General features: G+C 61.6%; 2 protein-coding genes, 1 long non-coding RNA gene and 1 other non-coding gene across 5 annotated transcripts; 2 read left to right on the top strand and 2 right to left on the bottom strand.

Annotated features, from left to right (window-relative positions):
- Positions 1-577: 577 nt before the first annotated feature.
- MCRIP2 (MAPK regulated corepressor interacting protein 2) lies at positions 578-5,605 on the bottom strand. Its single transcript, XM_061208244.1, has 5 exons — positions 5,417-5,605; positions 5,194-5,311; positions 1,309-1,436; positions 972-1,073; positions 578-743 (listed from the first exon to the last, which is right to left on the bottom strand). Exons 1-5 carry the CDS (start codon positions 5,466-5,468, stop codon positions 673-675), a joined length of 471 nt encoding a protein of 156 aa, XP_061064227.1. The 5' UTR covers positions 5,469-5,605; the 3' UTR covers positions 578-672.
- Positions 5,606-6,195: 590 nt separating this feature from the next.
- LOC133104307 (uncharacterized) lies at positions 6,196-7,213 on the bottom strand. Its single transcript, XR_009703523.1, has 3 exons — positions 7,118-7,213; positions 6,336-6,366; positions 6,196-6,224 (listed from the first exon to the last, which is right to left on the bottom strand). It is a non-coding gene; the product is annotated as an uncharacterized LOC133104307 (long non-coding RNA).
- Positions 7,214-12,104: 4,891 nt separating this feature from the next.
- On the top strand, positions 12,105-12,175 carry TRNAG-CCC (transfer RNA glycine (anticodon CCC)). The gene has a single exon. It is a non-coding gene; the product is annotated as a tRNA-Gly (tRNA).
- A 369-nt stretch (positions 12,176-12,544) lies between these two features.
- METTL26 (methyltransferase like 26) lies at positions 12,545-14,318 on the top strand. 2 transcript variants are annotated; one of them, XM_061208583.1, is made up of 6 exons: positions 12,547-12,846; positions 12,999-13,161; positions 13,380-13,439; positions 13,798-13,865; positions 13,953-14,031; positions 14,111-14,318. In XM_061208583.1, the coding sequence occupies exons 1-6, from the start codon at positions 12,650-12,652 to the stop codon at positions 14,156-14,158; spliced, it is 615 nt and encodes a 204-aa protein (XP_061064566.1). In that variant the 5' UTR covers positions 12,547-12,649; the 3' UTR covers positions 14,159-14,318. The 2 variants fall into 2 exon arrangements, with proteins under 2 accessions (XP_061064567.1, XP_061064566.1); XM_061208584.1 differs by lacking the exon at positions 14,111-14,318 and having other exon boundaries at positions 12,545-12,846; positions 12,932-13,161.
- Positions 14,319-14,476: the final 158 nt, after the last annotated feature.

Here is a 14,476-nt window from a genome sequence, read left to right as displayed (position 1 = left end):
GTCCTGAGACCTGACCGCAATTCTGGGTGGCTGGGGCGCCATCTCAGGGCCAGTCATGTAACATTTCTGGGTCTTGAGGCCAGGTTCAGACACCTGCCAATGACTACGGGGTGGGGTGGAGGGGGTGGTGTCAGGTGGGGCAGGGTGGCGTTTACAGACTTCTATGCAAAATGACCTGGCCCAGGACACAGGAAGGCAGCTGGGCAAGAGGCCGGGGCGGGGGGACCAGATTTAGACAAAGCTTCATCTGTGAGGAGATGAGGCTACAATGGAAGGTTGGGCTGGGCCTGGTGCTGGGACAGAAGCGCCCCCTCCCGCATCCACCCCCCACTGCCCCCAAGTAAAGGCCTTGCCAAAGGGCAGTTTCTCAACTTTATTAGCTTGGAGCTCCTCCCTGCCAGCCCCACAGGCTGGTCCCTGGGCACAGTGAGCAGGACTGAGGTCAGTTTCAACCCCTGGCCTCTGGCAGCCTGGAACAGCTGGGCCAAGGGGTCAGCAGGAGCAAAAGTCCAAATTCTGGCACTTCAGGTGTGGCCGGCTCCTGGCCAGGCCCAGGGTGAAGCACGGCCCACCGCAGGGGTTGGACAGGGCGCCGTGGTCCTCTCCTGGCAGAGGGTCCAGCGTGGGGCAGGGCCAGGCCCTGCACGGGCAGCGTTCCTTCCAAAGCTGTGACTAGGAGCAGTTGGTGATCCTGGCCAGGAACTGCTGTGCCCACCACTCGTCCAGGTCGATGGGTACGAAGTCTGCGGGGGAGCAGAAGCCTGGGCAATGATGCTCCTCCCAGGCTGACCAGCGTCTCCCACCTCGAGCTGACCACAAGCCCCTCACCCAGACCCCAACTGTAGCAGACGCTGGGAAGAATTGGGTCAGGCTCCAGTCCTCTTCCCAACCCCCTGGGGCTAGAACCTGGCTGAGCCAGATCAGGGTTGGAGGAGGTGGAGGGGACACCCTGAGGGCGGGGGAGGGCTCACTCTGCAGCCGGGGGTTGGGGGTCCTCTCCACGTATTGCACTGGCCTCGGCCCGCTCTCACCGGCTGGGCCACCACCCAGCTGCTGCTCCACTTGCTGCCAGGCTGTGGGGAGAGGATGGTCAGGCTGAGCCAGGCCCCTGGCACCGTGTCTCCCACCCCAGGGCCTGGTGGCTACCCTGGACCCCAGGCCAGAACTGGGAGTGGGCAGCCTGCTGGATGGTCACAGGAGAAACAGGCAGAGAACCCAGGAAGAGCCCAGGCCTCTGGCAACTTCGAGTGAGGTTACAGTGGGAAAAGGACCCGTGGCCCAGGTCACACCCTTGGGCCTCAGCACTACCTTCGGACACAAATCGGACGTTCTCCTCGTGGGCCAGTGTGTAGGTCTCCTGGGTTCCCTTGAGGGATGGGGATGTGGCAGGTGGCCGCCGGCCATTCACCCGATTGAACACGAGCCTCGGCCCTGGACTGCAGGAAGGGGGAGGAGATGGTCAGCAACTGTTCTGAGCCCAGGTGTTACCTGGCAGAGCTCCCGGAGCAGCCTCAGGCCACCCTCACCACCCCTGGGCCAGGCCCAGCCTGGGCACTTCCCTGAACCACAGGAAGGCTGTGTGCTGCAGCCAGTGGCCAAGGCCTTTCTCGTGCAGGCCTGCGCCCCCAGCAGCTCAGCTCACAACTGCAGCCCCCCACCCTGAGCCAGGCCTAAGACTGCGGAGGTGGAGTGGGGCCTTTCTGTGTCCCCAGATCCCCTGCAGAGCTCCATGCTCAAGGCACATAGGCGGCCCTCCAAGGGTCTCAGGCACCCCCACTGCCACCAGCCACCCACCTCCCCTGGACCAGCCAGGCCTCCATCAGCCCAGGTTTTGACCTGAGTAAAGGTCGCTTGGCCCAACCCCACCCACTAGGCGCAGTTCTTGGCCACTTTCTCCCCCACAGAAGTCTCTCCATCTCACGATGCCCCCCCAGTGTGGGATGAAGGACCCAAACAAGAGCTGGCGGCCTTTGCCCTTCCCTCTCCCAGCTGCCCCAGGCCCCCAGGGACAGTTCCTGGTCTGGCTAGACAGCACCAAGTGCTGAGTGGGCCATCCTGAGTAGGGAGGGTGTGACTGCAACCCTGGCCCACCCCTGCAGGCCCCAGACGAGGGGCTATGCTCTTGCCCACGGGGGCAGGAATGCTGAGTGAGGAGATGGCCCTGGGTGCTGGAGCTCGGCCTGGTGGGCATTCGATGTCCAGGTGGCCACTGGGCCCATCCCGGCCAGCCGGGCCCAGGGCATTGGTGGGCTGCCCTGGCCAGTGGCAGCTGGCCCAGCCCTGTGCACATGAAGCCCGGGACAGGGCCGTGGAGAGTGCGGGGCCCACACCTACAGCAGGAGGTGGGAGCCGGGAGTCCTGGGCTGCACGTGCCACTCCGCCAGGCACTCGCGGTCCCGCCGGCCTGCTCGCCATCCTGGGCTCAGGTGCCCCACCGCCGCTGGGGTTTCCTCCTCAGTTGAGAGGGGCACTAAAATAAAGAGGAGCGTCTTGAGGGGCACCGGTCCCACCAGCTCCAGGCTGGCAGGGTCGGGTGGCCACATAGAATGTGGAGGGGCAGGGCTCCTCCCAGGCCTGAGCTACACCAACCAGAGGGCGTAGATATTTGTCCTTAACTGGAACAGACCCTCGCCTGCTACCCTTAGCCCTGCAAGGCCGCAAACTCTAGGAAAATTTGGAGACTGAACATCAAAGAAGGAAAAAAAGAATTGCAGTCAAAGGCTGTAAATCTCAAGTACCTAGACGGTGGCCTGGCCGGGGCTGAGAAGGGGCCCCAGCAAGCGGGCACCTGACCGCCCGCTGCCGGCAGTTACATAAGGCGGTTCTGCGGGCCCTCTGGGGGAAAGGGCGCAGCTCCCTGTGCACCTATGGACGAGTCTGGCGTCTGTCTTCCCCACCCTTCTCCGTGCCAGCGCCCAGGGACTCGGCCGCAGGAAAGCCCCGCCCACAGGCAAGCTCCGCCCACGGCAACAGCAGCACCGGAATCCCTGCTAGCTGCCTGCTGATACAGGCCTCGCTTCCTTTTACTTAACCCCCTTCACTACCCTCCAAGGTAGACCACCCAGCCGTTTTCAGCCCAGGAACCTGGGCTCAAGAGAGAAGTGACCTGTCCAAGGTTACATGTGGTGAGTGGGTGGCAGCATCAGAACTCTATGCCTGTCTGACCCCAAAGCCCACAACCCAGTACAGCTTCCAAGCCCCCTCCCCCACCAGTCCACCTCCCCTGCACCATCAGGTGGCCCCATTTTCTCTTCTCCCCAACAGTTGATCTTATTCTCTCTCGCTGGAAGGGAGAACTCATCACAGGCACAGACTAATGTGGCCTGTCTACCACCACGGGCAGCACCCGGCCGGAATCTGAGCCCGGACATTTAGCAGGTCAGAGGCTTTGAGCACCTGTGGTGCACCAGGCACAGAGGGTGCAGCAGTGGCTCAGACTCCTTACTCCTGGGCAAAGTCTGGGTGAGGGAGGGTGGACAGGAAGTCTGGGTGGAGTGATTTCAGAAGTTTCAGGGGCTCCTGGTGTGGAGGACCTGCTGGCTGCTCTGGCCTCCCAGCGGGGGGACTCTTCAAGGTCCCTGAGACTGGCAGGGGGCAGCTCAGGGAAGGAGTGACCTCAGAGGGAAGGGGGGACGGCATGACCAGCACATACTCTGCCTTCATGCCGCTCCCCTGCACTCACAGTGCCACACGGGACTGCGGCAGGCTGAGGGGCCAAGCACCAGCACCCCCCTGAACCCCGGGACCTGGCAGGTTGCAACATCTTAAGCGCTCTGCTCTGTCTTTCCCATCTCTTTCCCCAGCACCCTGATCCTGCCACAGATGCACATTTCCTTCCCCATTCCCCAGCAAAGGGGCCATGGAGGAAGCAACAAGTTTCTCCAGGTAAGGGAGGGGAGAGGGCTCCCTGCTTGGGTGATAGGGGCGGGGCTACACACCTATGCCTTATTCCCTCCCCTGGGAGGTAGGGCGGCTGTGAGGACCAAGGCTGATGTCACAGGCAGTGTCACAGCACAGCTGGGTCCTGGGAAGTGCCCCCCAGGGTCCCACTCACCCCTCTCCCCAGGAGGCACTTGTGGCCGGCCTGGAACATTTTCCTCACTAGGACCAGTCTCAAAGTGTCAACATGCTCCTAGCAGGAGGCCCCTGGAAAGGGCCTCAGCCAAGAAGGGTCCTCACAGGCTGCTCCCACCTGTGGCATCTGAGGCCAGTAACTGAGGGGGAAGGGCAGGCTGTGGCCTGCAGCACACAGCCCCCACCTCTTAGCCAATCCTGGAAGCTGTTTGTCCTCAACTTGGGAAGAAATCCCAAGGCCTGGTCAGTGCTGCCTCGGGGCCCTGAGTCTGCTGCCCCCACCCATCCACAGCCTGAGGAGCCCTCAGGCCTGTGTGGGCCTGGACTAAGCCCTGGGCCCAGAACATGCATAGAATAAGTGAAACCAGAAGCCAGGACCTGAGCCAAAAAGTGAAAGGTTCAGTCCTGGGGGATGGAGGATATGACCTCCAGGTCACAGTCACTTGGAGGCCAAAGTGGTTGAACTGAGCCTCCTATAGCAAAACTGCTGGTCAAGAAAGGCGGAAAAAACCACAACTCCAGCAAGCCCCGAGCATCTGCGGGGGTCTCCGCGCCCAGCCAGGGTGTTTGGGGTGAAGGGCAGAGGCGAGCAGTGGCCTGGCAGGGCCAGAGGGAACCACGTGCACTTCTGCCCCAGCTGCCCCGCAAGCATGGCGCTGGCAGCCTCCTGCCGCGGGCAGAGGCAAGCCACCTGCGGGCCAGCGTCCTGGGCCACCGCGCTCCCGCCCTCTAGGGCGAGTCCCCAGCAGCTCGTCTCAAGCCTTGGCCTCGCGCGGCCCAAGGTCGGCCCAAGCACCTGACTTAGCCGCCTGGAGCCCCTCAGATCCAGGAGCCGGTCGACTTTCTCCCGACTCGGGGTCCGCGGGATCCCAGAGGACTCGGAGGTGTGTCACGCACATCCGGTCCAGCCCCCTCGGACCCAGCCAGGTGCCAGGTGAGGCGGAGGTGCGGGGCCAGAGCTGCACGCGCGGGCGGGGTCGGCGTGCTCCGCCCCCTCCGCGGCCGCCCGGAGCATGTGGCCCGGTCTCCGCTAACCTTTCCCCAAGGTCACCCTCCCGGCCCCGCGGCGGCCGGCGGGGGAGGGGAGGGCCGGGCTCCGGCCGCGGCCGCGCGTCTCACCTCGACAGGGGCCAGGGTCCCGGCGGCTGAGCCCGTGGGGGCTGCGGGGTCGGCGGCGCGAGATGCCGGCATTTCAGGAGCTCGCCGAGCCTGCTCTCCACCTGCTGCTGCGTGGGACCTGCAGGCACGGGGAAGGCGCGTCAGCCGCCGTCGCGCTGGGGGCGGGCAGCGCGTGCGGAACCCCGGTCGTCCCCTCCCTACCTTGCCCGCCCCCGCTGCGCACCTGTGCGCCGCTGCGCGACCAGCTTGCTGGGTCCCTTGGTGATGGTGTACATGGTGCGGAGGGGCCGCAGCGCGCCCGCGCCCTCCGCGCCCTCCCCGCCCGCCGGCCCACAGCCAGATCTCGCGCCCTCCGCCCGGCTGGCACTCGGTGGGTGCCGAGGGCGCGGCCCCTTTAACGGGCGGCCGGCGCTGCGGTGAGGGGGCGGGCCCGCCACACACCCCCGGCCCTTAAAGGGCCCGCGCCGAGGCACGCGGCAGGGGTGGCGCTCGGGCCTTTGAGAAACTGGTTGGACCTGCGGCGGGGCCCGAGGCTGGGGTTGGGCGGCCGCAAGCAGCGCCCGCCCCTCTGGCCCAAGGCCTAGGTCAAGGAAGTTCCCTGAGGCCTGGGCTGCCGTCCGCCACAGGAGGCTAGGGGAGCCATAGGCACACAGACGTGGCGAGGTTCTGGCCCAGGCCCTCGGTGATGTCCAAGGAGCTGAGGCATTGACAGACGCTGGGAGTGATCTGTGTGAACCCTGGAAGCAAGGGTATTCCCACTCACGTCGGAGACCCTCCTCCAAGGTGCCTGGGTGGGCCTGGGCCAGTGTGCCGGTTCACCCAGTCATGGGACTGAGGGGGTCAGAGATGAGAAAAGGCGGTCAGTCCCCAGGTTTGGTCAGACATGACGCCCTGGGAATCTCCCTTTCATCCCATGGGGCAGGAGCAGAGAGTACATTCTGCCTTAGCTCAGCCTTCCATGCTGGTTTGCCCCCAACCCCAGGGAGGCGGGAGGCCGCTTACCAATCCAGGAGCATCGTGGGGGCTGGATCCTGGGGGTGGAGAAGGCGGGTGAAGCAACCCAGTTTATGTCATCCCACAGGGGAGATAGAGCACTTACTCTTCCAAACCCCCCAGGCAGTGGGGTCAGCCGCAAGACCTACTTCAGTGACAGTGTCTCAGGAGGAGCCAGACCTGCCGGAGGAGAGGGGCTGCTGTGCCCTAATCTGCCAGGCAGCCCCTCCCCAGGGGGCTCTACCCACAGGGTTCCTTCCTGAGGATTAGATAGAGATGCCCCTTCCTCCCAGTTCACAGGCTGCTTAGGGCTGCCTCAGGCTGTCATTGGGGGCAGGGTCATCACAGGGTCTCACACACAGCAGCCTGGGTTGGGGGAGGGGGAACCACAGAACTCTTGGGTTTGTGAGCCTGAGGGCCTTTTGGATTCTGCAGGAGGCACCCATCCTCCCTTTGGTTGAGTTCAATCCTTAATGCCCCCCCCCAAAAAAACACCAAATTCTGCCCAGGGTCATCCAGGGGGTGTGGCATCCGCCTCAGAGGCTTGTGCAGCCACCTTGGTCCCTCAGGGCTCCTGCACTGCTCCCACAAGTATTTGGGGAGGCTCAGTCGGGCCAGCACCAGAGCCTGGGGTGTGTCTGAGTCTGGGAGCCGCTGCCCCAGGGGGCAAGGAGGCTTCCCCTCAGCACTGTGGCCCAGTGGGTTCCTGGAGGGCACCTAGCCCAGCTCCCCCCACACCCCACACCTGAGCGGGCCTGAAGCCTCCCACCCAGGCAGGGCTGAGAGGCCAGGTCAGGGGCTAGAGCACGTCTTTCTCCTCATATCATGTCCAGACAACAAGTACTGTGTACAACATGGCGGGGGGGGGTTGGTTAGGGTTGGGGTGGGGGCAACCAGCAGGAGGATCCCCCCACCCCCCTACCCCATGCACCTGTGTGGCTGCTGGTTGAGGTGGGGGGACTGGGCCTGCTGGTGCTCCTTCAGGGAAGTCTGCTTCCTGGGGCAGCTGGGCTGTCCTTCCTCCCAAGTCCCCCATAGCCCCTTGGCTCTGCGTCTTGTTCTACCCAAGGCCAAAGGATAAGACCCCTATCCCCGGCCCCAGCTGCCCGCTCTGTGGGGCTGGGCTGAGCAAAGCCTGTGACCTTGAGAGGGGAGAGCATGTCCAGGGAGTCTGGGCATGAGCACACCCCCTGGCCAAGCTGGCCCCCCTTTCCACCCGAGGTGCCCATCCCTCATCCCTCCCCCCAGCTGTGTCAAGGCCACCACGCTCCTGCCCTGCGTCATCTGTGCTGGCTGCCCTGGTCTTCCTGGTGGCCTCGAGCACAATGCTAACTCACTCAGGCTGGGGAGACCCCGCAGGGTGAGGGGCCTGGGCAGGCCTGTGTCCTGAAGGCACATGTTCTTGGCAGAAGGAGCCAGGCCCTGGGGTGGGGGAGTACCTCTCCCCAGGTTGACATGAGTTGAGAGCTCCTCCTCTCCCAGGCACCCCCTCAGGCCAGCGTGAAGAGGGGAAGGACAGGGCCTGTTGATGAGCAGATAGGCCTGGCCTTGATGGTGGCCAAGGCTGCTATACTCTAATGTCCCAGCCCTGCCTACGGGCCTTGTCTGAGGTCAAAGGTTGGGTCCAAGAAAGAGGAGCAGAACAGGAATGGTCCCGACAGGCAGGAGAGGAGGGGGTGCAGGACAGGCTGGGCCTGGGGGAGAAGTGAGAGAACTCAGAGGTCCCCAAAAGACACTGAGCTAAGGGAGAGGGGAGCCAGGGAGAGAAAGGCCCAGTTGTAGGGGGCAGGCAGCAGAGGAGGGCAGGGAGGAGGGTGGGGCTGATCTCCCCCTGAGGCACCTTCCCAGCCTCACTGCTCCCAGGACTCAAGTGTGAGACCTGCCCTGACCCCAGGACAGAGCCATGGGGCATGGGGAGGGCCCAGCCAGAGCCTGGGAGAGGTCAGGGTCTGGATGGGCCTGCAATCAAGATCTCAGTTTGGTTCTCCTGTTAGGGTAGGAACCCTGGCCAGCCTGGCCTTCCCTGGACTTCACTGTCCACGACGGCGGGCCAGCCTGCTAAGCCCCCGTAGAGACAGTGTTTTGCAGCCAGCAACATTCCCTATTGTCAGAGAGGCTGGAAACCCATCCTGGAGTTGGAGTCATGGGCAGTTGAAGAGGAGGCAGGGGCCTCACCCAGCAGGCTGAAAAAAATGGGTGTCATAGTAAGTAAAGGCTTTTACCTCACTGACCCCAGTTAATCATAATAAAAACAAGTACGGTTTTTCTCTTCTAAAAGGCTCTAAATATGACACTAAAATGTCATGTTAGAGGAGAAAGAAGTTTAAGTTTTCAGTCGTCCTCCATCATTTTCCAGATCTGAAATCCATGCCCTCACCAACCCAGACTAGAGGATGGGCTTCTGCCAATAAAGGGTGATCAGTGGACCCCAGGAAAGGCTCTGGCTGGATGCTGCCACACCTGCCACCGAGTTTCTAGGGATTGCCCATTCCTTTTTTTTTTTTTTTGGCCTCGTGGCTTGCAGGATCTTAGTTTCCTGACCAGGGACTGAACCTGGGCCCTAGCAGTGAAAGTGCCGAGTCCTAACCACTGGACCTCCAGGGAATTCCCAAGGGATTGCCCATTCCCATACCCAAATGCAGTGAGTTGAACAGTGGTCCCCCAAAGATACATCGCCCAGAACCTCAGAACATGACCTTATTTGGAATAATGGTCTTTGCAGATGTAATTAAAGCAAGGATTTCGAGATAAGGTCATTCTGGATTAGGATGGGCCCTAAATCCAATGATGAGTGTTCTTGTAAGAGAAAGGAGAGGGATATTTGGACACAGAGAGACACAGAAAAGACCATGTGAAGACAGAGGCAGAGACTGCAGTGAGGTGGCCACAAGCCCAGGAACGCCTGGAGCCACACAGAAGCCGGAAGCTGTGATCACGAAAGGGCTTCCTGTAGGGCCACTGGAGGGAGCTGACATCTTTATTTTGGGCTTCTGGCCTGCAGAACTGTGAGAAAATAAATTTTTGTTTTAAGTCACCAAGTTTTGGGGTAATCTGTTATACTAGCTCTAGAAAATTAATATACAAAGGGAAGCGGTAGTGGGTGAGGGTGAGGGAATGGGAGGGGAAGTGCCCAGGGTGCAGCATTGGAGGGCTTGGGAGGAAGTTCAGTGAATGGTGGGCACGTGGGCCTGGACCTCAGGAAGGAAGCTGGACCCTGCTGTTGGCTCTGGACATCATGGGGCAGCACTAGGGGGGCTTACTCCACAGCCCTCTGTACATGAGCATGACTAGCAGGAGAGGCCCCTCCGGCTCCAACACTAATCCGCAGGAGACACAACCCCAGGAGGTACCACTGAGCACAGGCCCGGGTCTGGGGCACTTCCAGGTGTCCCATGTTCAGCATCCCCTGGGGGACTTGGACCCTCCCACAGTCTGACACACATCCGGCACTTTACAGAAAATGTGTGCTCACAGTTGTTCACGCAGTTCACACATGCTCACGTGCATGCATTCACACACACACGCACTGCAGCAAAGGCCACCGCTTGGCTGCGCCCAGCTGCTTCTGTCCCAGGCTCTGAGCTTGGTGAGTGCGGAGGGCAGGTGTCAGTTAGCACAGCATCCAGTCCAGAGTGATGAACGTGGCAGGGGGACGTCAACCTGAGGTCAAGTGCCGTTAAACAGAAGACGTTGCAGGGCATGTGGGCAGTTCCTCAAGCAGCACCATACAACATGGGGGAAGCAGGCTCCTTCCCTCTTACAGGACATGAGTGTAAAGGAAAAACTTCTTTTTCTGTACTCAAAACACTTCTGACACCAAAAGTGTGGGGGGGTGGTTCTTACTGGTTCTCTAGTGAGAATGCTCTAGTTCTCTTTGGACACCAACTGGGTGTCCAACAATTTAACTGGATTCTAACTCTAACTGCCCAGCATCCGCGCAGACCCACGGGCTGAGGGCTCAGTCCCTCAACACCACCCCCCAACCCCGCAGACGCCAACGAGGAGTCCAGGCCGTCATCTGTGCTTCTGACCAACCAGATGTAAGTCAGGGTTCCCACTATCCCCTCCTTGGGTTCCATAACTTGCCAGAATGGCTCACAGAACTCAGGGGAACATTTTACTTATATTTACTGGTTTATCATAAAGGACACGACTGAGGAACAGCCAGGTGGAAGAGATGCCCCGGGAAGGTGTGAGGAAGGGGTGCGGACCCCCACGCCCTTCCTGGGAGCCACCCTCCCAGCACCTCCAAGTTTACCGTCTGGAAGCTCCCTGAACCCCTCCATTTGCGGTTTGTATGGAGGCTCCATTACAAGGGCAGGGCTGATTAAATCATTGGCCATTGGAGATTAGCTGTGTCTCCAGCCCCTCTCCCTCTCAGGAGTCAGAAGACTGAGTGGGGCAGAAAGTTCCAACCCCCTAATCACAGGGTTCCCCTGGCAACCAGCCGCCATCCTCCAAGAGTCACCTCATTGGTATAAATCCAGGTACGGCTGAAAGGGGCTTGTTATGAATAACAGATGCTCCTCTCACCCCATCACTCACGAAATCTTCAGGGTTTTAAGAGTTCTATTCCAGGAACCAGGACGAAGACCAAATATCTATTTCTTATTATACTATAATATGACAGGGTGGCCCGTGCCCAGGAATGCCATGTGAAGTCACCAGGAAGCGTGGTGCCTCTTGAGTGGGCAAGGAGGGCTGAGGGGCCTGGTTGGTGAGGCCTCAGATGACCACTGATCATTACAGGTGAGGGTCAGGGATTCACAGTGAGGGACACCTCTTCTCCACCTGGAGACACAGAAAATGCTCAGCCAACAAACTAGGAGGTGAGGCAAAAGTGAGTCAGGTAATGAAAGCTCAGGGCCGTGAAATGGGAAAGTCAGCTACGAAAAAAGGGTGGTCGTAATGCAGAATGCCAAAGGGGTTGTCTGGAGGCCGGCCCACTGAGTGGAACTTTCCCATCTCCCGTCCCTAAGATGCAAGGTTGTCCTCCTTTTCTGACCACATTCAGACAGCGGCCTCTGGTCCCACTCTGCATGCCCCCTCGACAGCAATCCCAGGCAAAGTCCCGGTCAGTGCCATTCTCAGAGCTCTTGCCAGAGCGACGTTGGGTATGGGGGGAGGGGTGTCTCACGCGAGAAAAAGTGCCCAGCAAAGGAGATAAGCTAGTCCTGACTGCAGAGCACGGTCTCCAGCCTGCTGAAAGGGCCCCTTCTGAGACATGGGCCCCAAGAAGACAACCAGGGAAGAACCGTGGACACAGCAAATCGGCCTCCGACTTGACTCAGAGGTCACCGACCCCTCATAACATCCGTGAACTCTAGGCTAGCGCTGGTCATCTCAGTGTCACAGAGAAGCCCTGAGCATCACAGGCTTAGTTCCGGCAGGCTGGGCCCGCCCCTCCCGGAGCCCCACCCACCGCAAGGAGCCCCGCCCAGCACAACCCCGCCCACATAAGAGCCCCGCCCCAGAACCCCGCCCAGCTGCAGCCCCAGCCACGCCCCAGCGGAGCCCAGTCCACCACAGGGAGCTCCGCCACACAACCCCACCCACCCGCAGTCACCGCCCAGCCAGGAGCCCGCCCCAGCCACGAAGGCCCTCCCATGGCCCCGCCCCCACAATTTCCGAATGCCGCGGTTGCCATGGTTTCCACGGAGCACGTTCAAATCCAGTCGGCTACAAGCCCACGTAGCTCATCCCCGCTCCTTCCCCTCGAGCGCTGGGTGCCCGAGCGACACCGCGAGAACCCCCCACCACCGCGGACCCCGCCAAACCTGGTGCGCCTAACCATTAGCGACGCATGCGCGCTAATGTCTCTGCGCGAAGCCGGGGAGGCGGAGGTGGGAAGGGTAGTAGGGCAGGCTGGTAGTTGCGTCACAATCTCCTAAGTCTCGCGGGCGAGCTCAGCAGCAGCAGCGCCGCTGGTGTAGTGGTATCATGCAAGATTCCCATTCTTGCGACCCGGGTTCGATTCCCGGGCGGCGCAGGCCGTGTTTTTTCTTTCCCCTCAACTCAAAAAAAACCCGAGAGATTTCATAAAGGAAAGAAAGACTAGAGGGAAGCATCCCATTCCGATGCGACACGAACGAGACAATTTTGGAGTAACAAGCGCTATGAAAATGTGCCAGAACAGCCACGGGCACCGGGTGCTGAACCAATGGGAGCCTGTAAACCAGCCCCCCAAGCTCCTCGCCCCGTCCCCCTGCGGAGGCCGCGGCTCGCTACCCGCCTCTGCGGCTGCGGGGCCTTTAAGGCGCGGCGCGTGTCCTCCTGGGAATTGTAGTCCGTGTGTGTGTGGGGGGGGGCAGCTACTCGGCGGCCAGGCCACAGCTCCCGACGGGCCCCGCGGCGCCGGACTACCACTCCCGACGGGCCCCGCGGTACCACAGCACCACTCCCGACGGGCCCGGCGGTGCTGGACTAACACTCGCAACGGGCCCCGCCGCGCGGGACTAGAAAGATGCTGGTGGCGGCGGCCGCCGAACGGAACAAGGAACCCATCCTGAGCGTGCTGCGGCAGTACGTGGACGCGGCCCAGCGCGGCGTCCGCGTGCTCGAGGTGGCCTCAGGCTCTGGCCAGCACACGGCCCACTTCGCGCGGGCCTTTCCCCACGCCGAGTGGCAGCCGTCTGACGTGGACCAGCGCTGCCTGGGCAGGTGCGGCGGGAAGGCGGGACCCCGGGGGTGAAAATGTGCCCCGTCCCGCTGCCCTGGATCCCCACTCTATTGTGATCCCTCTAAGCCTCCCCCACGTAGGGCTGCAGAAACGGCTGCACAGGCCACCCCACCCACGGGCTGCCTTCCTGCAGCATCTTGGCCACCACTCAGGCCCAGGGACTGCCCAACGTGAAGGCCCCGCTGTACCTGGACGTGAGGTGGGATTGGGAGCAGTGGGGCGGGATCCTGCCGCAATCTCTGGACCTGCTACTCTGCATCAACATGAGCCACATCAGCCCCCTGAGCTGCACCGAGGTCTGTGGGAGTGTGGGTGAGCTACCCAGGGGCCACCCACCTGCGCCGTGCGGCATTCCTTCCCCTGCACTGGGAGGGAGCGGGATGCCAGGTTTGCCCCGAATCAGAGACAGGGCACTCAGGCCGGGGGAGGTCAGGCTGAGATTCCAGTCCCGGGCCCGGGGCTCTTTTGGGCCCTGGGGAAAGCTCCTCACTGCTCTGCTTCCCCCACTTCCCAGGGGCTCTTCAGAGCAGCAGGACACCTGCTCAAACGCAAGGCGCTCCTCATCACCTATGGGGTGAGTGCTCCTGCCTGAGACGGGCCTCTCCTGGCAGGACCACCCCAGCCGGCCTTGGCTGTCCCCGCCTTTCAGGACTCCTTCCTTGTCTCCGTATTTTCAGTTGCCCTTTTCCCCAGCTTCCCATTATCACTGAAACACACCCAGGCCCTCCCCTCTCCATCACTCCTCTGTCATCTGCCAGTCTCTCTGCACCCCGTTGGCTCAGCAGCTGATCCTCAGCTGTTCCCCTCTGGGAAGCAATGAGGGGTGTGTTCTTTCCATTCTGTGGGTGCCATCCTGCAAGTCTGCCCAGTGGATGACAGGGGATGGCTGAGCCTGTGGATAGCGGACAGAACCGTGTTCTCCGTCTCCACAGCCCTATGCCATCAATGGGAAGATTTCTCCCCAGAGTAACGTGGACTTTGACCTCACCCTCAGATGCAGGTCAGAGCTGGGTGGGTAGGGGGTTTGGTTGGGGGGCAGGTGGGCTGGGTGACCCCCAGGCCGATTCCACCTCCTTCTCTCCTGCAGGAACCCAGAGTGGGGGCTGCGGGACACGGCCCTTCTGGAGAACCTGGGCCAGGCCAGCGGGCTGCTCCTGGAGAGGCTGGTAGGTGGGGAGGACTGTGGTCACAGGCAGCCTCCCTGGGGACCAGGAGCAGCTTCTCCAGCCAAAGTATCTCCCCCAGGTGGACATGCCAGCCAACAACAAGTGCCTAATTTTCCGGAAAGAGTAAACCCCTTCTCCGCCGTGCCTGTGTCCCTGGGATAAACCGAGATCACCAGCCCCTGCCACCCTGGGCCAGACTATGGGGACTGGCCCTCCCCAGACTGGGGATTCTTAGCCAGTGGCCACAGGGCTGCTAAGAGCCTGGGAATAAAGTGTTTCCTGCTGTCCCATTGCTGGTATCTGCCATGCCTCCTCCTGGGAGCACCCCTGCAGGGTGCTGGGTGGGCAGGCTGTGTCTCCAAGGGTTCCATCCTGGGGACAAGAAGGGTCTGGCCTGTGGGTCGGGGCTTGGGGGCATCCTGGACTCTGCTGCTCCACTCGAGCA

Source organism: Eubalaena glacialis, chromosome 13 (assembly GCF_028564815.1).
Source record: "Eubalaena glacialis isolate mEubGla1 chromosome 13, mEubGla1.1.hap2.+ XY, whole genome shotgun sequence".
NCBI classification, from domain to species: Eukaryota; Metazoa; Chordata; class Mammalia; order Artiodactyla; family Balaenidae; genus Eubalaena; species Eubalaena glacialis.
Note: the sequence above shows the minus strand (reverse complement) of the source record. Positions and strands in the feature narration are given on the sequence as shown.